General features: G+C 36.7%; 1 protein-coding gene across 1 annotated transcript in view; it reads right to left on the bottom strand.

Annotated features, from left to right (window-relative positions):
* The window catches only part of GRID2 (glutamate ionotropic receptor delta type subunit 2), a 1,250,164-nt gene that overhangs the window by 460,860 nt on the left and 762,923 nt on the right, over positions 1 to 26,381 (bottom strand). The window contains exon 8 of the mRNA XM_084897107.1: positions 24,505 to 24,624. Within this exon, the coding sequence (XP_084753233.1) occupies positions 24,505 to 24,624 (120 nt within the window). The remainder of the gene's footprint in view (positions 1 to 24,504; positions 24,625 to 26,381) is intronic.

The raw sequence follows: 26,381 nt of genomic DNA on the forward strand, positions 1-26,381 counted from the left end.
TGCTGGCAGCTCCGCTCCTGCCACCACCACTCCCATGCACTGATGGTGCAGAGTGATCAGGGCTGGTGCCAGCTGCAGGTGCTAGTGGGACAGCACATGTTAATGGATTGTAAGGTGATACTTTGAGAATGGTAATACTCCACAATTTGATCTATAGATTCAGCATAATGTCCATCAAAATCCTATCTGCCTGTTCTGAAGAAATTGACAAGTTCATCTTATAATTTACAAAGAAATGCAAAGGACTCAGATATCCAAAACAATCTTCAAAAAGGATAAAATTGAAGGAATTACATATTCCAATTACAAACTTTCAGTAATCAGAAGAGGGTGGTATTATTAAAAGGATATATATTAGAATAGAATTGAGGGTCCAGAAAAAAAGATTCACATTTACTAGTATAGTCAATTCTATTTTGACAAAGATGCTATGGCTATTCAATGAATCAAGAATACTTTTTCAACAAATGGTGTTTGTACAACTGGATATCCACATAAAAGATAATAAAGCTGGGTCCTTCCACATCATATTAAAAAATTAACTGAAAAAGGATCATAGACTTTAATAAAAGTGCTAAAATTATAAAAACAAAAAAAACTGAAGAGTAAATCTTAATGACTTTGGGTTAGGTAATGGTTTCTTAGCTATAACACCAAAAGGCTCAGGAACAAAAAATAGATAAATTGACTTCATCTAAGTTAAAACCTTTTGTGGTACAAATCATACCTTCAAAAAAGTTAAAAGACAACCCACGGAATAGTGAAAAATATTTGCAAATCATTTATGTGGTAACGAACATGTATCCAGTATAAAGAAAAAAAAAAAAAACTTTTATAACCTAACTATATAAAGACAAATAACCCAACTCAAAATAAGTAAAGGATTTGGATATTTCACCAAATATATACAAATGGCCAATAAGAACACGAAAAGATGCTCATTGTTAGTCTCTAAAAAAATGCAAATCAAAAGCACAATGAGATATCACCTCATACACATTTGGACTGTGTTAATAGTAATAATAATAATGACAGAAAATAACAAGGTGTTGGTGAAGATGTTAAGAACCCTCAGACATTGCTAGTGGCAATGTTAAATGGTAGAAACACTTTCAAAAGCAGTTTTCTAGGACTCAAAATGTTAGATTTATCACATTAAGGATCAATTCCATTTCTAAGGGAAATTTGAGAAGACGATCCCACAAAAACTTATACACAAAAGGTCACGGCATCATTATTCATAATAGTGAAAACACCTCAAATGTCCATGAAATGATTAATAGATAAAAAAATGTTGTATGTCCAGACAATGAAATATTACCTACCAATAAAAAATATATATAAAGTGCCGATTCCTTTTTACAATCAGTATGAATCTTAAAAGTATAAAGCTAAGTAAAAGAGGTCAATTACAAAAGACCAGCTATGATATGTTTTTATTTATGTGAAATGCCCAGAAAAGGCAAATGCAGAGAGAGAAATTAGATTAGTGGTTGCCAGAGGCCAGGGGAAGGGAGAAAGAGGAGTGACTGCCATTGGGTACAGGATTTCTTTGGGGAGTGATGAAAACATCCTTAAAATAGATAATGGTGAGGATTGGACAACCCTGTGAATTGACAAAGCCACTGAATTTTGCCTTTAAAGGGGTAAATATTGTAGCATTTGAACTACAACTCAAAGACTAGACTTTGTGATACACACACAATGTCTTTTCCCCCAAAAAAAGCTCATTTCTCAAGATTCTAACCCTGAAGCAGGAGTCAGCCTTCATGTACAGCCCGCCTTCCAACCAAAGAAATATAATTTTTTAACTACACTTTAAAGCTTCCTAGTTCTTTCTGGTACATGGTAGACAGAGCTAAGGAGGTACTAACCAGTCACTCAGGAGAATATTTGGTGTCTCTAACCACAACTAAAATTCTACAGTATACCCAAAACCTCAAAAAATGAAAAGTGGTGTCACATGAAATTTATGGATTATCCACCCTCTGACTTTCGTCAAAACTGGTTGTTTCTTTTCTCTTAAATCTGCTAGTAATCCTTCAGAGAAGTTATAGTAATGAAAACATCCAAGTTGCCTTTCAGCTTTTTTCATTTCCTCAAATATAACCTTGTATCTCTGAGTAATAACTATAGGATAGAAAGGTAAAATGAAGACAATACTACAACAATAAAAGCACCAGGAAAGCAATAGAGGGTGTTACAAAGTGCCTTATTAGCAGACAAATGGCAAAATAAATATTTATTAACTATATCTGGAACATTCTTTAAATTAAAATTTTAATTTTCCTATTCCCTATCAGTGTCACTCTGGGTTTTAAGAATATTCATGTTATGATAAAAACATGAAGATATCACACATTTAGTTGCATCAAATAACACAAATTTATTTTAGAGTTGTCTAGGTCAGACGTCCAGGATGTGTCTCACCAGGCTAACATCCCAATCCTGGGGAGTACCGGGGAGAATTTATTTCCTGCTAATAGGAGTTGTTAGCAGAATTAAGTCCCTTGCAGTGATAGGATTCAGGTCCCCATTTTATTACAGGCTATAAACTAAGCCAGTCCTAGATTCTAAATGCATTCACATTCCTTAGTTCATGTTCTACCTCCTCCTTCTTCAAGGTCAGCAATGGCTTGTCCTGTTCTCAGGTCACAGCTCTCTGACCTTCTCTTCTGCCTCTCTTTGCTTCTTAGAGAATTAATGTGATTCCACTGGGCCCACTGGAATAATCTAGGACAGTGGTTGGCAAACTCATTAGTCAACAGCGCCAAATATCAACAGTACAATGATTGAAATTTCTTTTGAGAGCCAAATTTTTTAAACTTAAACTTCTAATGCCACTTCTTCAAAATAGACTCACCTAGGCCTTGGTATTTTGTGGAAGAGCCACAATCAGGGGGCCAAAGAGCTGCATGTGGCTCTCGAGCCACAGTTTGCCGACCATGGATCTAGGAAAATCTCCCCATTGTAAAGTTAGTTGATTAGAACCTTAATTCCATCTGCTACTTAATTCCTCTTTCTCCTATGACCCTCCCTTCCCTATCACATTCCTTACATAATGTAATATATTTACAGTTTTAAGAAATAGGGTATGGACATATTTGAAGGGCTGTTATTCTGCCTACCACAAATATATAACCAATGTACCGTATTTTCCAGCGTATAAGACGACCCCCCCTAATTTTACAGTTAAAACATAGGTTTAGGCCTATATTCGCTGTATAAGACTACCCCCCACTTCCGAGGCAACACCAGTTCTTTTTTTAATAGACCGCCTCTCTAACTCTGGCCAATCTGAGCAGGCTTTTTACTAGGCTTTTTTCATTTCAAAAGTCGTCTTATACGCCGGAAAATACGGTAGTGGAAAATTAAAGGGATCAGGATACTCTTTCCTAAAGCAAAGGAAAAAACTAATTGAAATCATTCAGATACTTTCCTTAGCTTTTTTAAAAAGATGACTGGAATACTTTAGAATTAAAAATTTTATTCATTCACTTGAATGATAATTTTCAGTAACTATTTTGTGTTAAATTGTAGACTAGGTACTCAGTATGCAAGTGAACAAAAAAGAAATAGACAGCTTTTGGAAGGCTTACAGTCTAATGAGAGAAATGAACAATGACCACAGACATCACAATTTACAGTAAGTGCTATATAGAAAATAATTAGCACTCAGTGAAATCTGCTGACAGGGTGAAGGTGAAACCATAGGGTAAGCTAGAAGAGATGGCCATATTTTATAATACAGAGAGTGAAGAATATCCTTGGGTGCAGAGACCAAACTTTTTTGTTGTAGAAACATCTTTTGTTATAAATTTCACAAACATGACCTAAAGAAATGCAGCTTGAAGTTAGCTAAGGACTGCCTGCCAAATCAAAATTAAAGATCACCAACATTTCCCCAAAGCTCCACTGCTTCACTAGGTCTCCTCTGAACTATTGCAATAGCATTCTTACTTGTCTTCTGTTCCAACATTGTTTGCTAGAGTCCTATCCTTACCTACTAGCTAGAGTGTCTGTTTAAAAAAAAAAATCACTCCTCTTCTGAAACCATTTAAGTTCATCCTATATATATATTTTTATTCTAACCTGAGGATATTTTTTTTCCATTGACTTTTAAAGAGCATAGAAGAGAAAGGGAAAGACAGAAGGAAACATCAAAGTGAGAGGGACACTTTGATTGGTTGCCTCCTGCATGAGCTCTGACCTGGGCCCCTGCCAGGGAGGAGCCTGAAACCTAGGTACATGCCCTTGATCAGATTCGAACCTGTACCCTCTGCAGGATTGTGTCTCCACTCCGGCCCCAGCAGCCCAGCACTGCGGTCACGGGGTTGGGGCTGGGCGTCGGCTCAGCTCTGCAGGGCTGGGGCTGGGTGCTAGACCCCATGTAGGTTTGTGTCTCTACTCACTCTGGCCCTAGCAGCCCAGTGCTGTGGCCACAGAGCTGGGGCTGGGAGCCATCTCCTCTGCTGGGGGCCAGCTCCTCTGCATGTTGTTCTCTCAGGCTCCGGGCCACACCCAGGCCCTCCTCATGACTGGGCGCTGGTCATGACTGTTATGGCATCCTGATCCAATTTGTGTATTACTTCTTTTTATACATAGATGCTAAGGCTGCTCAACTGCTTGCTATCACATGCACTGACCACCAGGAGGTAGACAGTCAACCAGTTGATCAGTCGGCTATGACGTGCACTAACCACCAGGGGGAAGATCCTCCAACTGGTAGATGAGCTTACTGCTGGGGTCAACTGATTGGGACTGGGTGGGATGGGCCATACACACTCTGGATCCCTTCCATGGTCCTTCCCTGGCTAATCAACCTCCCACATCCATCCCTGGCCCCAAATGTGCACTGGTGGGGTCCCTCAGCTTGGCCTGTGTCCTCTCACAATCCAGGACCCCTTAGGGGATGACGGCGAGCCAGTTTCAGCCTGGTCCCACAGGCCAGGCCAAGGGACCCCAGTGGTGCATGAATTTGTGCACCGGGCCTCTAGTAGTAAAATAAAATTCCTTACCAGGTCTTAGAATATTCAATATGATCTCCTCCCCAAATGCCACACACTCCCTGTACTGTAGTGCATCATCGCCTACCAATCCCTTTGATCACTCTGTTTCAGCCACAATGGCCTTTGGCTGTTTGTAAGCACATTCCTCTCCCTGGCTCTTTGGCCTACAAAACACACAGCAGCTCTCACTCCCAACACTCATATCCTTCAGATCCTGTTTCATTTATATTTTCATAAAAATTGCTGTCTAACATAGCATTTGTTTTTCTATTTATCATTGTGTTTCTCTGTATTGGTATCTAAGTTCCATGAGAGCAATGACATTCTCTGATCTCTTTCATAATGAATCTGCAACAAAGTCTGATACATGGAAGAAAATCAATAATTTTTACTGAATGAATTAATAAAAATAGCTCTTAGAGAAATTTCAAAGGCTACTGGTTACATAAAGAACTGTGCCCTGAGGCAATACTTAGAGACAGTATATCTGGATTCTGGTCCTGACTTCCAAACCTACTCCAGCATGTGTAATATCTCAGACATATCACTTATTAATTCCATATTCAGGTTATTCTTCTGTAACATGAAGAAATTTATATCTGTTTCATCCCCAGAATATTTAAGATCAAATTAGAAAATATATGTGAAATTATAAAATACAACAAGGGCATAAAGTCTAATTATTATTCTATTCCTTTCTTGGTCATTTATAATTCTTGGCTTTGAATTTTGTTAATGTTGATCGCACAAGCAAAACTCACAGAAGTACAAGAGGAAAAAAAAATTATTTTGTGTGTGTGTGTGTGTGTGTGTGTGTGTGTGTGTCTCACAATCCTTTAAAATTTATTCTGCAATGTTATTTTCCCCTTACTCTTGGATAAGACTTCAGACAGGCCCTATGACTTTTCTGTTTATACTTAAGCACTTAAATTGACTTATGGTCACATTCTTAATTCAGTGATTTAAAAGTCTTTAGCCATAGTAAAAACTCAAATTTTAATCTTGGTTAGATATTGAGGCTTCTCCTCTCTCTTGGCATGCAGGTGGGCAATCTTGATTGCAATAACTTTTTTCTCAGGCCCAGACAGCTTGTTTTATAATTTCTGCCCCTTAGTTTCCTAACTGGGGTTTCTGGTTTCTTCCAAGTTAAAGCACAAAAAGGCAAAACAGCAAAAAGAGCATGGCAGTTCCTATTTCATGGTCCTGATCTTGCATTTAAAACTCATTGAATTTTTGGAAACCACAAAACTTATCTTCCTCCCCTCCCACCCCACAACAAACCATAGTTAAGTAGAATGAATCAGCCACGAGGAGGCCCCTGTGTCCTCCACCTGCAGAAATTACATACACATTGGTTTTCATCTGGTCTTCCTCCCACCATCTCTTGGCTGAGAGTAAGACTGAACCTTCTCTAACTCTCCTTGGTAGGAGTAGGGTAGTAGAGTGTTTCAGTGGAAGGACTCAGAGCACACCAATAGCTCCTCCAAAATATCCTTCTCCAAGGCTTCTCTAACTTCCAACCTGCCTGTATCTTCTATTTGAGCATGGCATTTAAGAATAGTATAAGCAGTTATTTCCTCCTCCTTAGACATTTTTTTTTTTCATTTTGAAATTGTATCTATTTTGGAAGGTCATCTTCTAGTATATAATAACTTGGTACCACAAACATTCCTTTCAATTTACCATTCTGTTACATTTTTATTTTAAAAATCCTCAGCAATGTGTGTGTGTGTGTATTTGTGTGTGCGTGTGTGTGCAGATAAATGGCTTAAGTCTTAACTACCTTGGAATAACTATTACTATGGTATTCTAGAGAATCTCTTTGCCTACTTTTCAACTACATCTTGCTAAAGTGTCAAGCTACGACTTGCATGGAACTTACTTGCTCAGAGGGATTTAATGGCTCCTCTTGCTCATTGGGAAAGAACCAACAAACAAAACCAAACTCTTAAGCATCCTACTGTGCCTGCCTCATTATGAGGGCTGAACAGAAGCTGATTATGGCAAAGTAATTCTTAAAAGATTACAGAAATTAGATGCAAATCTCAGAATTCCAAGGAAACATTAAAAGGAGAGTCATCCACCTCAAATGGAAACAACAAATTTTCCTCCCTATTTGGCGATGTGCTGAGAGACAGCTGAGTGAACGTCTTTATTGCCCATCTGCCCAAGACGGATCAGGGCTTTTTTCTTCTAACAGACTTGAGTCCCTGAAGGGATATTTGATTGAAGTTCAGGTTCTAACTTGTAATGAATTTCCTACTTTAGTGCTGTTTATGACTAAATGCCCCATGTAGTTTTTCAAGGGAAACTACTTAGTCAGAATTATCTCTTCATTGGAGCTTACAAACAGAAAGCCACATTGAATGCCCCTAATCTCTATTTAGTGCCAGAAAAATGACACATCCCGAAGCTCTTTCCCAATTGTGGGCTTAGATCTTCATTTGCCATTCAATAAAGTTCTATTTCATTTGACTAGTGATTTGTCTTGATGACTCTTCAGTAAGCTTTGCCATCTTTATGTGAAATTTCTGTACCCAAGCAGTGGTTAGCAAGAACAATTTGGTCCATGCAGACTGGGCCTTCTAATATCAGACAAAATAATTTAACTTGCAGTCACATTAGGTGACAAATTCTCAACATTGAATCAGTGGTCCTCTGCACAGTAGGATTATCCAGGAAGCTTTTCAAAATGCCAGGTCTTATCCTCAGAGACTCTGATTTAATCCATTTAGGGTGGGAAGCAAACATTGGGTTTTATAAATAGCTCCCAGGCGATCGTAATGAACAACAGAGTTTAAGAAGCACTGCATCAGGCTGACCATAATTTCATTCCAAACATGGCTATTCTAGAGTCTTCCTAGCATTGACGAAAATTATCCTTAATTATGTCTGTATATGACCCTGAGTTAAAGGATATTCAATGCTATTTTTTTTATTTCAAAATTATGTATCTGTCGATATATGGTTTTGGGAAACATTCAATCGTTATCATGATTTTATGATTTTTAGTCATAAAACTTGCATTTCGCCTCATCAGTTGAAACTAGGTACAGCAAAGGGAGAACCATTCACTCAGGTCTCCATCAATCTAAAGGAACATGGGCTCCTAGGATCTCACAGCAAGCCTTTCTTCTTATCCTCATTCAGCTCTCTGAGAAGATGGATGTGCTGTGGCCAGTGTTTTTATCTTTCCAGCCAAGGTACAAGCTGTCAGTTTAGTTATCTGACTATAATTTAATAAGTTGGTGACCCTTCCTTATTCTATGCATCCATTTGCATAGTTATGTCTTCTGTGATCCCCTAGCTTGAGTTAGTAAATTGTAACATGGAAGAGGTGGCAGAAACTTAGGAAATCTATACTTTATTAAAATATATTTTTATTTCACAAAAATCACTGTGGAAGGCTTTATTTTAATTAAAAACATGCTGCTATAATGTTTTCGGTTTACCCTACCTTATAGATGAATTTACTTTATCTTAGAGTTTTTTTGTTTGTTTTTGTTTTTTATGAACTGAATATTTGTAATCCTCCAAAATTCCTATGGTGAAGTCATAAAGCCTAATGTGACTATATTTGGAAATAGGAACTAGATGGAGGTGCTAAAGGTTTAATGAAATAATGAGTGAAGCTCTGATCTGATCACTGATAGGACTAGTGTCCTCTTATTCTATATAATAAAGGGTAATATGCAAATCGACCAAACACTAGAACAACTGGTTGCTACGATGCGTACTGACAACCAGGGGGCAGACTCTCAACACGGAAGCTGATCCCTGGTAGTTAGTGCACTCCCACAGGGGGAGTGCTGCTCAGCCAGAAGCCCGGCTCATGGCTGGTAAGCACAGTAGCAGGGCGGCAGCATTAACAGTATCCATCTGATGGCTTAGGCCTGTTCCCCACAAGGAGCAGGCCTAAGCCATCAGTCAGACATTCCTCGAGGGCTCCCAGACTGTGAGAGGGTAATGGCCGGGCTAAGGAGCCAACTCCCACCCCCCGCCTCCGAGTATATAGATTTCGTGCACTGAGCCTCTAGTAAGAAGATAACACCAGATAAATCTCTCTCTCTCTCCCTCTCTCTCTCTCTCTCTCTCTCTCTCTCTCTCTCTCTCTCTCTCTCTTTTTCCTCTCTCCATCCCACTGGAGAGTTCTGTGAACTACATATAAGTCATACAAAAGGTAAGAATATGTTTCTTTTCCCCACTTTAAAGGCCACCTATAAACAATTTTCATCAGGGAGAATCTGAAAATACGACACTAGATCCCCAGGCATTAGAGAATAAGCTGACAACCAGCCAGAATAGACATGAAACCTGTGAGACAGGAACAGTTGCCCTCAATCTCACTCCCTCAATCACACAGTGAGAAGGTGGCCATCCACAACCCCAGAGGAGGAGAGCTCTCACCGGACGACTCTGCTGGCCCCTTCATCTGGGACTTCCAGCATCCAGAACTTTGAGAAAATAGATTTTTGATGTTTAAAACTACTAGTCTACGGAACTTTGTTATAGTAGCTTGAGCAGACTTGAAGATTTTCTAGTGATTTTGGAAGTGAGGCTAATATGTGTCTTCACACTGCATTCTTAGTGTGTAGCAAAATTATTGTTACACAGTAGTTATGCTAGAGTACAGGCAAGGCAGCAGAGGATCTAACAGCACATCTGTGAAATCAAATAGATTTAACCTCTCTCCAAGTGTTGATTTTATTCTGCCAATCTGATTATTTCTAAGACCCAAGACTTCAGGTACCTCTGTATTTTTGTTCTTAACATCAAGGACCAAGAGAAAAATGATCCTTTTCCCACACGTTTCCCTTATAAAACATGGGGAAGGGTTCTGGTTGATACACATTGAATGAAATGTTGGTTACTGGATGATGGGGTCTATGGGGTGGGTGTGAGAGATGCCATCATTGGTCTATCTTGAGACATAAGCTCAACCCTTCTCTGTGTGTGAGAGGGTTGAGTATATAGAACAACTTGGCTGGCTCACAGAATATTACTAGGGACGCTAGAGTTCTTCCTCTCTGCTATGGTCAGCAGTGTGACAAACCACATTTTAGTTAGCCCACAACTGGTGTTTTGTATACATTCTAAGTCCATTACTTTCCTCTTGTTTGATAAAGTGGTTCTTCAGAATGTTCACAACATAGATTAATGATATCTACAAGTTAAAAATAAATGTGAGTTTTTCTGAATCTTATAAGTAGAAGAGATAACCGACACTCCAACTGCTCTAAATAGATTTATTTTTGGAAAAGAAACAAGTTTTTATATGTTCTAAGTATAGGCAAATGTGGACCTTATCTTTCTAGTTACTGACTTAACAATGACACCTAAAACTCAAATGAGCTTTGGCAAGTTCCATGGGGAAACAGGCTAAATGGAATCTTGAAGAAATTTATGTAACTTTACTTCATTTAAAAATTTAAAATCATGTTCAAAGTTAAAGACAATTCCTTAACTGGGGCTCAGAACCAATAATCAGAATAAATCTAGGTACTGAAAGACTGTCTCTGGGAAGAGAAATTGTGGGACATGAAAACTATGAAGTATGTTCCCTCCAGGTTCCCCATGCCTAGAATACATACTTTAGATTTGATGTACCCAAGATAATTTTAAGTCTAAACTTTAAAAAACAAACAAAACTCCTCATAGTTTATTAGAAAGTTTAATTTTAAATAAAAATTAAGATTATGTTGTCACTGTTTAAAGGCTGAAAAGGTGTATTTCCCATCTTGTTAACCATAATTTTGCTATGGCTTTAACTAGATAAGATCACATTGTAATGTATGTCAAATAACGATGTCTAATTCTGAAAATGACAGAGCCATTACTGTGTATATAAATTACTTACACTTCTGGGTTCTTACTGAGATATTTAATGGAGAGTAATTGGAGGTATTACATTCAATACTGTATGTGGTTAAAATTGTAAGAAAGCCAAGAATAATAACATTTCTTAAAAACATTTCAGTGACTGCTCTTGGATCTCTGAATCTGTGGACAAAAACCCTTTTTGCAATAGATTTGAGTTCTACATGGAATCCCTATTTTAGCTGCCTGATGTAACCTTAATTTTAATAACATTGCAAAAAACAAGAATGATCATCACAGATCAGATAATAACTTCAAGTGACCCAAAACTAAACTCTTTCCTGAATTGGCTTAAAAAAATCATTGTGATGACTTAGAAACACTCTTAGTTGACTTTTATTGTCCTATTGCATAGCAATTAAAAAGATAAGCATATTTCTCAATAATGATTTAGAGACGTTGTTACAAATCATGAATAGCCTACTTTAGAAGGATCAAATAGTTGGTTTTTCACGACTGTTTTCATCTGGATTATTGTTTCTGACACTGCCCTTCCAAAGTACCCATTCCAATACATAAAAATGAAGATAGGATAATTAAAATCTATAAGATTTAATGATCAACACTGTCACTCTGCCAGATTCTGGGAAAGTGAAATGAAACTGGATTGAAAAACATATACATGAAGACAAACCATATACATGAAGGCAGTCCCAGTTATCTATTTAATCTTAAAATAATATAACAGGATTTAAACATATTTATAATGCAATCCAAAATTATTTAAGGCATCACAAAACAACAGGAAGAGGAAGGTTTTTTTTACTTCATAGACAATTATTCAACTGTTTTTGGAATGAAATAGTCATTTAGTTATTCACAGAATACCATGCCCTCTCACCCCAAAAAAATCTCAGATGGGTTGAAAGATAATTGTAAATATTCAAACCATAACAGGTTTGAGAGGGGGGAGTGAAGGGAGGTGGCTAAGATAGTATAACCCTGATCTTTTGCTAGGAAGGCATTAATTGTATAAAAATCATAAGAAAAAAATATAACTATATTAAAATTACTAGAGGCCCTCAGCCCAACCTGTACTCTCTCCAATCTGGGAGCACTTGGGGGATGTCCAACTGACAGTTTAGGCTTGATACGGACATCCCTCTCACAATCCAGGACCTCTGACTTCTAACCTCTCACCTGCCTGCCTGCCCTAACCACTCTGCCTGCCTTCCTGATCCCCCTAACTGCCCTATCCTGCTGTCCTGGTCGCCCCTATTAACTTTTCTTTTTAATCTTATTCCCTTCACACACAATTGTATTTGACTTCCTTATTGGCTTTTCCATCTCACACAATTTTTCTCTTTCCTTTATGTAATGCTTTTTTCCTACTGACTCATCATTTATAAACTTTACTTTCCTCCTTATTTCTTATTTCTGTTCCATCATCCTTCTTCCCAGCTTTCTCATATCCTTCCTCCATTCCTCCCTCACCACATTCCTTCTTTCCTTTATCTTTTCCCCTGCCCTCCCTCACCTTTTCCTTCCTTCCCACCTTATTTATTTTTTTTCTTCACTTCCTCCCTCGGATCTGCTTTGCTCCCTCCCCCATTTCTTTCCATTCTCCTTTTAAGCTCTACCGGCTCCCCTTTAAAACTTTAAAACTTTAAAATTTTTAAAAGAAATACCTTTGCCAATTTTTATCCTTGCCATTGTTTTTTTTTCTGTTCTTGTTGCAACTAACAAGTTTGGCCTTTGTTTCTGTACAATTTCTCTTTGTTAGTTAAGGCTCATTAGCTGTCCTTTCATTAATAGCAGACTTCATTATTCAAACACAACAATATTTTATATTTTTAATCCAGAATTACATGCTTCCATGAGAAAACTATTTTTAAAAAGTTTGGTCTGCAATTAATTATATTTGTACTAGCATTTTGTGTATGTGTGTGTGTGTGTGTTTTAAAAAAAAAATTAAAATATTCTTATATTGTCAATTCTTTTCCCCGAAATAAATAGTGTATAAGATTATATTGTGTTTCTTTGCCTTGTTAAAGTAAGAAAAAAATGGAAAATGAGAAAATAATGAGTAGACAGTACCAGGCAGGAGCACTCATGGACCATGTTATCATGCAAAAAGTACATTTTTATTGCATAATCCAAGACAGATTCATAAAAGGCCATTACAATGAAAGGCAGCCTAAAATATTAAAAATACAACATGCTTTATGATGCTTTAAACACTTCACTTTAGTAACAGAATCCTTATCTAAAGGAAAAAACAAGAAATATATTCATAGTTTATTCCTTTTGGGTATAAGAATCTTGCTACCCATAGAAAAATTTTAGTATTTGTAAAATTAGCATTCTACCAATAAAAATTCTTAAAATATTTCTTAAATCATAGATTTAAAAATACTATCACTAGACTAATCAATAAGTTATTGGTTTTCATTTTCTATTGAATACTATCCTTAAATACAATGTGATTGCATTGCATTGAATTGCATCATTCATTAAAATGCAATGTGGCTTCATAATTTATTTTCTTTAATGACCTCTAAATTATTACAATCAATTTAAGGCATCAGGCAATAAGAAACTTTTGTTAGTTTCTTGATATGTCTTATATTTGTGGGTAATTTCCATTGTTGATATTAAGTAAATCAGATAAATCAGATTAGAATGTATTTTCTACGTTTCAAGTCACCCAGAATGAACTTAATTTTGTACTTATTATTGACTTTAAAATTAATTTTAAAAATTACTTGCAGTTCTGCTACTTTTGTCCCACATGTATTCCTCCCATCAAAATGAGCAAATTATTTTCAAATTAGTTGCTTTAATAAAGTTACATGGTCAAGATGTAAGCATGGCACAATTTTCTAATGCTTAGAATGACTTTAGATTCCTATATCTAATGTTATCACACCACTTAAACAAAGACCAAAAACAGCACAAGAATTATTTGTGTGTGTCTGTTATGATGCTATAGAATCAGTACTCACAAAATATCTGACTTACATCTTTTTCTTTAAAAAAAAAATATATTTTATTGATTTTTTACAGAGAGGAAGTGAGATGGATAGAGTTAAAAACATCAGTGAGAGAGAAACATTGATCAGCTGCCTCTTGCACACACCCCATTGGGTATGTGCCTGCAACCAAGGTATATGCACTTGACTGGAATAGAACCTAAGACCCTTGAGTCTGCAGGCCAATGCTCTAGCTACTGAGCCAAACCAATCAAGGCTCTTTCTTTACATATTACTAATACCAGAGGCCCAATGCACGAAATTCATGCAGGGGAGGGTCCCTAGGCCTTGGCTGGCAATCAGGGCCGATCTGTGGGAGACTAGCAGGGCGGACCCCCACTGGAACCTGCCTTGGCTGGCCTGTGGCCTGAGGGCTGGGGGCAGCTCCTGTGTTGAGCATCTTCCCTCTGGTGGTCAGTGTGCATCCTAGCAACCAGTTGTTCCACCATTTGGTCGATTTGCATGTTAGGCTTTTATTATATAGGATAATATGTCTTTGGTCTATGCTGTTTTCTTGTGTTTATTTATCTCTGTTCTCTCCAGTGGATAATATCTATATCCATGTCATCTATTATTTTCTATTATCTATGAGTCTATGTGTTTAGATATCTATGTATCCATCTACCTACTTACCTATCTACCTATCTCAATATCTTACTAAAAGATAACTTTACAAATAGTAAGCAATCACAACTGTTTCATGATATTATATTATCTTAGAGACCTATGATTTTATCCTTAAATAGTGGGTCACCATTGCTATGCCATGACTCACCCAAATCTCATCTTGAAAATAGGAATAATAGCCTTAGTTTATTTTCATTTGACTACATTGTAACAACAATAACAAAAACTTTGGCTGGAAAAATTTTCTTAGGATTATAAAATATCTAACTTACAATTATTTTGGAAAATAGCTGAAACCGGTTTGGCTCAGTGGATAGAGCATCAGCCTGCGGATTGAAAAGTCCCAGGTTCGATTCCAGTCAAGGGCATGTACCTTGGTTGCGGGCACATCCCCAGTAGGGGGTGTGCAAGAGGCAGCTGATCGATAATTCTCCCTCATTGATGTTTCTAACTCTCTATCCCTCTCTCTTCCTGTCTGCAAAAGAAATCAATAAAATATATTTTTAAAAAACACAATTATTTTAGAAAATATTTTATCAGAAATTTCAGTTGACCCTCAAGCACACCCACATTTTTTTTTATTTATTTATTTTTTTTATCAACAGATGCTTCTGTTAACAACAATGAGATAAAACTAAATGCTAACTCAGTATGGTAAAATGTGGCTGTCCTTTAAAATAAAAGAAAAACCTTGAAGTAATGAATGGAAATATTATACCTACTATCATAAATAAAATCTGGAAAGTGAAAAAAAAGACCAAAAATTAAATATTACATAAAATATCAAAGAAGAAAGTTAAGCCTGGCCAGAGTGGCTCAGTGGTTGACTATCAACCTATGTACCAGGAGGTCATAGTTCAATTCCCAGTCAGGGCACGTGCCTGGGTTGTGGGATCCCCTGTGTGGGACACTCAGGAGGCAGCCAATTAATGATTCTCTTTCATCATGGGTGTTTCTATTTTTTCCTCTCCCTTCCTCTCTGAAATAAATTTTTTTAAAAATATATTTTTAACTTAAAAGTAGAACAGTGTATCCAAAAATATTTTTATTTCTTAACAATTAGGGTTTTCAAGAGAAAATAATGAGAATTGAAGTTATTTTATAGAAAAATATAATAATTTTTATTAATGAAATTTTAAATAGGTTTTTCACTTGAAATTTAATAAACTGTACAATAACTATAAATATATTTAGTGATTGGTTCCATATCTATATATATAAAAAGCTAATATGCTAATTGTCCCTCAGACCCTTTGACCTTTCAACCAGTCACTATGATGTGCACTGAACATCAGGGGGCAGGCCTCCAACCAGTAGGTTAGCTTGCTGCTGGGGTCTGGCTGATGGGGACTGGGTGAGATGGGCCAGACACACCCAGTCCCTCCCAGACCCAGATCATGAACTGGTGGGGTCCCTCGGCCTTGCCTGTACCCTTCACAATCCAGGCCTCAGGGAATGTTGGTGAGCCTGTCTTGGCCCAATCCCTGCAGGCCAGGTCAAGGGGCCTCACCAGCGCACAAATCTGTGCACTGGGCCTCTACTTTATAAAAATAAAAATTAAAAAACAAACAAACAAAGCAAAACAGAAGAGACCTCCCCTTTATTGTTTATCTCTAACAAAGTTTTTGAATTGTGGAGAGATAATCTTATAATATATTGGGGGGGGGGGGAAATTGAACTAGAAATCTAGAATTGTTTTTCCTAATAAACAACAACAACAACAAAATTAGGGAAGGCATTCAACCCACAGCCTCAAGTACTACATATGTAAGATAGAGATGTTTTAGCAAATAACTGCTATATTTTTTCCTAATTCTGTGACCTCTCAGAAATATTTGGATGGAACAAAAGAACATGCCTACTTGGAAAAAATTGGGAATGTTTGATAATGAATAAAATATTCAGATATCTATTTCTTTAAGTGGGTACAGTTTATAAGATTACAGTATAAGAAAAAAAGAAATATATGAAAGAATCTGTTGTATAATCAATGTATCTAATACCAATTGAACAGCTAGGAAAGAAATAAAATCTAGGAGCCAGAAATGTTTCGTTTGTTTGTAAGGAATTTATAATGTTAGAGCCACAGAAAGAAAAAGAAGATGAAATAAAAATAAATATATAATTTTCAACAAACAGAAATCACACAGGATGAGAACTCACTTCCTTAATTGTAATTAATTTATTTGTCCCAAGAATAATTCTCCAGTTTCCAATGATCTTTGGGAGGGAAAAATATCCATTAACAAACCACTTTCTATGTGAGATACAAAAATATGACTGTGTTTCCCCCCTCACAATCCTAAAACACATTGTCTCCCATTTAAAGATAGTACACTATTCAAATCGTATTATTGCTCCAAATGGCTACAATCAGACATTTTGCAAAGCATGAGTCTGGGATGAAAATATTTCTCTTCCCAGTTTGGAATATAGAGTCATATCAATGTTGAATGAATTCAAAATAAATTCTCAAGCAAAGCTTTTCAAATACATTTCCATTTAAACCCACACAAACTACTTTTATTCAAGTACTCCAGGGTAATAAAAGTTTCCATGGCTGCTGATTAAGAATTGCTTGAAAACATTTTCAGGAGATAAGTGCTTTTCTCCTCATGAGCATCAAGTGACTTTCTCAGAGTGAAAATATTCAGGTAGATGCATTCATTTTGTCAATTAAACATTTTAAGGCATAACCTATAGTAAACCAAGATATTTTGGACTTTCTTTCAAAGTGAGATTCATTTCACAATTTTGATTATTAAAAAGAAGTTCCAGAAACATTATTTTACTCCTATAATTTAGTTCAATAACCCTGGTAAAGTGCATTTATATAATATTTAAAATCAAAGTTCACTGCCAATAAAAGTAAAAGCTCCTTGTTGTACTTGAATTACTGTGATTAATGAAAGTGATTCTAATTACTAAAAAGAGCATCTCCATTTTCAAATGTTTATTTTTCATATTGGAAATAGTTCTATACAAACTTAGCATTCTATAAAACTTCAAGAGTTTATTAAATTCATAGAGCATTTTCTAAAATGACATTGAAGACCCTGGCAAAAATGCTAAAAATTTTAAATAACAACAAAAACCAGTGCCTCAAAATAACATTTGTAGCCTCCAGAAGTGAAGGAAGGCAAAGGAAATAGTACAACTCTGAGAACATATATCAGCAACATCAAAGTTGCATGAATATAAAAATTGATCCTAATAATACTAGGCATCTAAATAATAAGAATTGCTCATCAGAACTCTTTGAAATATAACAAAACCTGAGATTTTTATATACCGTATATACATATGCGTGTATGTGTGTGTGTGTGTGTGTGTGTGTATTTCTATAGCATAAAAATTCCAGAAATGCTATTTTACTCTTATAATAGAGTTAAATAACAGTGATAAAGTAAATTTACAGAATATTTAAAATCAAACTTCACATCCAATAAATGTAAAAGCTCCTTTTGGTACTTGAATTACTGTGATTAATAAAAGTGTTTCTAATTACTAAAAGAGCATTTCCATTTCCAAATGTTTGTTTCCCATATTGGAGAAAGCAGTAACTAAATTCTTGGCAGAAACATTAAAAGCGGCAATACTTAACACATGTAAGTCACCCCAAAGTCTCAAAAAAGTTTTTCTTAACATAGTTACTATTTGAAACAGTGAAATATCAATCCCTTAATTTTCCAGGCACTGAAAAATGGAACAGCTTGATTAAGACTAAAATCTTGATGGTTCCTGACTACGTTAGTGTGTCAGGTATCCTGGTCACAACTGAAAAGAAAATTAATGGGGGAGAAGGGGAGACAGGAAAGAGGCAACACTATCAGTTGTCACCAAAAGCCCTGATTACAATTTCAATTATTCATCAGGAATATTAACACAATATTCATTAGTATAAATGAAGGACTCCAAAACAAATGAGTTGAGAAAGTTCTATTAGCAAATTGGGTGAGATTATGTGACCAGGCTATATAGGTTTTTATAATCATTCCAATGTATAAAACCAAATTCCTGTAGAAGGAGAATGTAATTCACTGAAGGAGTCAAGATAAGCCTGGGAGAATAAGAAGGACATATAAGAAAATATTTTAACAGACTATAGAGAAAATCGGAGGTTAGAGAAAAGCACATGATTTAAAGTTGAATAACAAGACCCTGGAATTATACTTTAACTGAACCTAATATATCATGAATGTCACTGCATATCAAATTAGGTTGCTGTGAGTTTCCAACATTTATGAACAAATTATTTACTATTTGACCCCTTCCTGCCATTGTCTGCCCATTCATTCAACATCTTTGAAATAAATATTTGATATCTACCACTTCAAGTTCAATCACAACAATGAGACCTTGCCAAAGGGTGGGGGGGAATATATATATATATATATATATATATATATATATATATATATATATATATATATATATATATATATATATATATCAGTGGCCTGGTGCACAAAATTTGTGCATGGGGGGTGAGGGAGGGAGGTGTCTCTCAGCACGGTCTGCACCCTCTCCAATCTGGGACATCCCTCTCACAATCCTAGATGGCTGGCTCCTAACCGCTCATCTGCCTGTCAGTCTGCCTGATAGCCCCTAGCCATTCTGCCTGCTGGCCTGATCAACCCCAACTGCCACCCCCCAGCCAGCCAATTCGCCCCTACCTGTCCCCCCTGCTGGCCTGATTGCCCCCAACTGCCGCCCCCGCCCCCCGCCATCCTGCTTGCACCCAACTGCCCCCCCCACAACCCCCCACCCCCGCCAGCCTGCTCAACCCCACCTTCCCTTCCCTACAGGCCTGCTTGCCCACAACTGCGCCCCCCCTCCCAGCCAGACTGATTGCTCTAACTGCCTCTGCCTCGGCCCCTCCACCATGGCTGTGTCCAGAAAGATGTCGGGAAGGTCTCCTGGTCTAATTAGCATATTACCCTTTTATTAGTATAAATGAGCAAATGTTTCTAAATTCCATATATTCTAATTTAGATTGCTTTAATGATAATTGCTCTGGGAATGTGTCATGAACATTATTTTCCCTTTATGGCTGAACTGGACATGGGGATGTTCATTGGGTAATAAGTACTGCCATATTGCATAGATGAATTTGAACTGGACTGGAGTTTCATTGGTGATAGTATGTGTCTGAGGTTGGGGTGGGATAGATTCCAGAGTGAACCACTATGGATATTGTCCAGTAATATAGGAAGGAAAGTGAACTTTGCCTCCTCTGCATCAGATATGTTCTTGAAGTCTTTAAAAAAAAAAGTTATATATATATATATTATTGATTTATTACAGAGAGGAAGGGAGAAAGATAGAGATTAAGAAACATGGATGAGAAAGAAACATTGATTAGCTGCCTCCTGTACATTCCCCACTGGGGATGTGCCCACAACCACGGTACATGCCCTTCAGTCCACAGGCCGACACTCTATCCACTGAGCCAAACCTATTAGGGCTATTCTCCAAGTCTTTTTTTTTTTTTAATATATTTTATTGATTTTGTACAGAGAGGAAGGGAGAGAGATAGAGAGCTAGAAACATCGATGAGAGAGAGTCATCGATCAGCTGCCTCTTGCACACACCCTACTGGGGATATGCCCGCAGCCTAGGTACATGCCCTTAACCGGAATCGAACCCGGGTCCCTTCAGTCCCCAAGCCAACGCTCTATCCATTGAGCCAAACTAGTCTCGGCATATTCTCCAAGTCCTAATCCAAATAGTCATCAGCTGTGGACTAAAGGTGAACCACAGATGCTCTGGGTCTCTTATTCACAGCACTTACTAGATTCCACTATATAAAACTTTCAAGATGTAAATTCATTGTTAGAAATATACCATATTAATAATGGGTTTAATTATAGACTTGGTTAATACAGGCTATAATGACTACTGGATCCTCTATTATTTGCTTCCCATTGAGCTATAGATGAGTAAGAGTCTTGTAGAATTTTAGAGTTTAAAAGGACATTAAAAAACACACAAAAGTTAATGTTTCCTGCTATTACTGTGATTGTCATGTATAATGCTCTGTCAATTACACCTAAAATTAAATTTCTTTCTCCACCTCACATTGCAATTCCTTGTCAAAAGAGCAACCAGATTGTATTTCTTGTGCTGGCAAAATGTTGACAAAGATTATTGTCCATTTGCAAAATAGCATTATTTTAATCCTCATTATGTAACCTACAAACATAAGTTCACTTAACCTTTATAACAATCAGGGATAGTATTATTATCCACACTTTATACATAAAGAAACTGAGACTCACCGGGTTTAGTAGTCCTAAAATCACACAGCCAGTAAGTGACAGGTTCTGAATTTCAGCCCAGGTGTGTCTGACAGAAAGGCTAAGTACTTTTCCCATTAAACATAAATCTAGCCCAGTTGTTAGAAAATGATCTTGAGCTGCAAATACCAATAATTCCTATCGAACTTGCACTTTTGTGGGTGATTAGAATAATTGCTCTAAATATTTGTTGGGAATAATCAATAAACTGTTTCCATAACTCAGTGAATACCCGCAAAGGAATTGTACATAATCTTATGTAATGACCAGTGAAATCATTGAATATAACTTTGGTGACCAAGTGGCCAACCCTGCTAAGCATGAGGATACTACGATGATGGAGAGGTTGTAATTACACATTCTCATTCTAATGTGCTATGCCAACAATTAGATTATGTCGTATACTTATTCTTTTTCATTTGAATAAAGGAAGAACATGACTATTATAAGTGAAGAATATTGCAGATAGTTAAGTCAATATTACAATGAATTCATTAATACATTCATTAAATACTTAATGAGCATCTACTATAGGCCATATATTGGAGGATATAGCAAGGAACATTCTTATCTCATGGAGTTGCATTATAATGGGGAAGCAGACTATAAACAAGTAAATTTATTATATTTACTAAAGGCCTGGTGCCCGGCACTCATGCACTGGCAGGGGTGTCCCTCAGCCCCTTAGTGCTGTCACAGAGGCAGTAGAGGCTCCTGCCACTGCTGCTATGCTCGCCAGCGGTGAGCCTGGCTTCTGGCTGAGCGGCACTCCCCCTGTGGGAGTACCATTCACCCAGAAGCAAGGCTCACTGCTCCTTAGTGCTGCCTCAGAGACAGGAGAGGCTCCCATCACCACTGCTGCACTCGTCAGTTGTGAGCCTGCTGGTGAGCCTGGCTTCTGGCTGAGCCACGCACCCTTGTGGGAGCACACTGACCACCAGGAGGCAACTGACCCTGGAGGTCAGTGCACATCATAGCGACAGGTTGTTCTGCTGTTCAGTCGATTTGCATATTAGCCTTTTATTATATAGATATTTACCTATACGTGCACAATATATATAAGGTTTTTATATATGATTATGTGAATGCATATAGTTTCAGTTTATAAAAAGTGCTATAAGGAAACATAAAGCATATTAATATGAAAAGAAAATGTTATTTTAGATATTGTATAATCAGAATACAAATACAATGTTGAAGAATATCTGTGCGCTATTTAATCATTGGCCATTTGAAGGCTAGGCTGTTGTTTCTTCTTTCTAAGCACAAGGCAGAAAATATTTTTAGTTCATTAAAAGTACCTTTTGCAAAGCAGTGCATTCGATTTTCCCAAGAATGTTATACTACGGATTTTATATTTCTAAACTTAATGTTGGAGAACTTGAGTAAAAATTCTAAATCTATCTGAAAAACAATTATACCTAGGAGCTAGAATATCTTTGCTGTACCATTTTATTTCATCAGCTTACATAAGAAAACAATTTTATGAAGATTCTAACACTACTATGCAATTAAGGTTGGTTGCAAAACCAGTTTTAATCTATTTTTCCAGGCCATATTTTCCTATTAGTGATAAAGTTCAAAGACATTAAGTTTAGAGTATTAAATTTTAATGCTGGAACTCAGTCTTCAGAGTAAAAAGTGAGTGGCATTGGCAAAACAAAATAAAACAAAGACCCATAAGGAAAAAAAACACTAGTGTATAAAATTCCTCCCCTAAGAAAAAAACAAATTTGATCCATTAAATATTTAATATTTACTTTTTACATCATTGAATTAATTTCATTTTAGAAGATTGTGTAAAATACTATTATTTAAATTATCTTTCTTTCTGGTAGTTTTTATTGTGCTGAACAAAAAACCAGAACAACCAGAATTTTGGAGAAAATTTAAAGACATAGTAAACTTTGATCATTTAGAAATTTGGCTTTGAGTTTCACCTGAATTTATCTTCAAGGATACAGTGTCTAACACCTTGAACACACCATCTACTGAATGAAACACCACCTCACATCAAAGCAAAAAACATGCAATAGATATCAAAGCGGGAAATCTCTTGTTTGATCAGCATCAGTGAAAATTAAGTAATCCTTTTCACGTTCTCTTCCAACTCTGAAAAGTGAAACCTCCAATCCTACCAGGACAATATAGACAAGATTAGTCCACCATTTGGGACTGGGTCAATATACATTCAAATCCTACACAGACAAGCCCTGCTCAGTTATGGAAGCTGACAGGGTCCCTGCTCCAGGTGATAAGGCTTCAGGCATTGCATACACCTCACCACCTGCAGCAGAATAAACACTGACAACTTGACAGTTTGTCAATGGAAAGCTGTTCACTCTTTCTGAGACTTGGAGATACTGGGAGTGGAAACAATTTTGTACACCATCTAGTAACTACCGTCTTTATTTGTATGGTAAGGTTTTCCCTTGATAAGTACCCTTGAAGATGTGTGTGTGTGTGTGTGTGTGTGTGTGTGTGTGTGTGTGTGCGTCCAGGTGAAAAAACTGCCCAATGTATAAATAGAGCTCTGGCAATTCACAAACTAATTCATAGTAGCCTTAAAGTTACTTGAGAGCTTAAAAGTAGAAACAGACCACAGTAGATGCACATACAGCTAATAAAATTATATTTAACACTGTAAAGAAATGAGTATCATAAAACTCATACTACTGGTTATACTACTCAGAAGGGAGGAGTGGGGGAAGGAAGTATGAGGGGGTGTTTAGGATGTTTGGTCTGACCTATTTCTTTACCATAGTAGTAGTTGTTTCCTTGAAAATAATTCATGAAACTATCCTAATATTTTTTTGCAGTTTTCTATGTTTACTATGCTTCAATAAAACAATAATTAAAACACATTAAACTATTTTCAACTCTTCCAGTATAAATTTACCAAGAGGTTTTTATTGCTGATTAGAACAACTCCTTAGTTTTATTTAAGTTTCTCTGCATCCTATACTCAACAATGAAAAGGAATAGATACTAAAGAATCTCTTAACTCAATACAGCAAGTTTATACCCTTAGAAATTTATAGTTATGAACCCTGTATGCACATGTAATTACCTTGAGTTTTTTTCCTACCACAAATACATAAAAGTGGCAAATTCAAACTATAGCAGCCATTTTCCCAGGGGCTTTTATATTTTTCTCAAGAAAGGTATAGTTCAGGGAGTTCATGAAATATTCCTTACTGCCCTCAGCTTCTTCTTACATGCGATCTGAGGTATAGCGTCAGAGCTCAGTTCCTGCAAGCCATTTGCTACTTATGCATGCCACATAGAGAGGCTGAAATACTGAAATGTCAGTTTTATAGAAGGACTTCACTCCTACTAAATGAAATTCCTCTAAGCTCTTTTTTCTGATGTTGTGCATGTTACAAGTTTAAAACCAAGCAGCTATGCGTTGTACAAATATTAAATTCATTAATTTACAAAAATTATTATAACGAATGAAAGATTATGCTAGTTCCCTAGGAAACCATCAGATTCCTGTACCCTTCTTCCTTTAAATTATTCTAAAGCATAAATAGAATTCATTGACTAACACTTCTGGTAAGTACGTAAAGTCATTTAAATGTCTAATTCTGACCCCTTTCTTCTCTTTCAAACTACAGTAGAAGCTATAATGTATTCTGTGAATGTATTGTATGAAGATGATAAAACACAACCACAGTTAGTGTAGGAAAGCATATTTATCACTGTTTCTGGTCTTACTTTGCGAATGCCTCGGCCAAGCTCCTCTCCATAGTTGGTTCCAAGAATTTCAAAGTGGACGTTGGGATTGCCTCCATTTTCTCCAAATTCCAGCTCTCCCGTCAACCCACTCACTCCACCCTACAGCAGAGAAAAGATACTGATGTAAGATTCCAGAAAAAAGGTAAAATCGTAATATTGATAATAATAATAATGTATAAAAGAAAGTTCTAGTAAAACAATTTCCATCTATAAAATAAACATTATTTCAAGCATGCAATTACGAATAGGCTACTTTTTAATAAGTGCACAGCTTAAATTGAAGAGCAATTGAAAGTAAGCTGGAAAATCACTTAATCCAAGTTTATCCACTTCACAGACAGAATATTTAGACCCAACGAGTCAAACGATTACACAAACTGACAGGATGTTTCAGCTGAGACTAAATCCCAGGCTAGGTTTGTTGCCTTCATACTACCTTCTGACACATAAAGATCCATCCGTCAGAAAACTAGACGCTCTCGGAGAGAAGAGATCTACTCTGGAGACACATTTTGACAATATTCTTTCTCAGCACGATGCCATTCTAATTGGATCTAAAATTATTTCTTGGATTCTAAAAGTCATGGTTTATAAGCTATTAGAGACTCCCCCCCCCCCTCTTTCTTTAAATATCTTGTCTAACTGTAAAAAAAAAAAATCTAAATTGGATGTTTTTTAAAAAAAATCTAAATCTGTTTTTGCTCTGAGCCAGTGGTGCTGGCTATTGAGATTCATTGGGAATTTCCAAGCTTCATCTCTCATTCAACAAGGCAGGTCTTCATTTCCCCAACAGACGGGAATGTAGGCCAGACTTCTCTCTTTCTTGTTTACCATTCTTTTCTCGGTTTAGTTTATCACTTAGGATTTTACAAGTAAAAATCATTTTTTGGAATAACTTCTAAACTACAGTACTTCTAACTTGGAATTTTAGCCTGATAATCACATTTATCTGAACAAGTATCTCAGTTTGTACATCACTTCAAGTATCACTTCTATATTGTTTGATAATTGAATATGCAGAGAGCCCCCAACTTATGACGTTTTGACTTACGCTTTTTTTTTTTTTTTCAACCTTGCAATGGTGCAAAAGCAATTCAAATCTGGTATAAACAGTACTTGAGATTTTGATTTTTAAAAAATATATTTTATTGATTTTTTTACAGAGAGCAAGGGACAAGGACAGAGAGCTAGAAACATCGATGAGAGAGAAACATCAATCAGCTGCCTCCTGCACACCACCTACTGGGGATGTGCCCACAATCAAGGTATATGCCCCTGATTGGAATTGAACCCAGGGCCCTCTAGTCCACAGGCCAACACTCTATCCACTGAGCTAAACCAGCCAGGGCAGGGATTTTGATTGTTTATTGTTATCCCCCTAATGTTCGATACTCTGGTGATGCTGGTCAGCAACAGTGAGCACAGCTATGAGTCAGCAATGCAATCACAAGGGTAAACCACTGGTACTCTCCAGTGTACTTGGTTACCAGCCATTTTTTGGGGGAGTTTGTGTTCTGAGCACATTAAGGTAAGTTTGAGTAAGCTATGATGATCAGCAAGTTAAATGTACTAAATTCATTTTTGACTAACAATATTTTCAACTTAGGTTTATAGGGACATAACCTCATCATGTCACAAGGCACCTGTATTTCATTTCTTATACCTCTAACTTAACTTCTGTTTTTTATTGGCAGGTATTATGCTATCTGCTATATCTCCTACTGCACATGTGTCTTATATCCATTGCTTGATGCTAAGTTCATAACAGGCATTCAATAAAACTATTGCTTACTCATTACTTTCAGTATTTAGTCTATTTCATTTTTTCAACAGTTATAACCAACGAAACTGTTCTT

Source organism: Pipistrellus hanaki, assembly GCF_964339955.1.
Source record: "Pipistrellus hanaki genome assembly, chromosome: 1".
Lineage (NCBI taxonomy): Eukaryota > Metazoa > Chordata > Mammalia > Chiroptera > Vespertilionidae > Pipistrellus > Pipistrellus hanaki.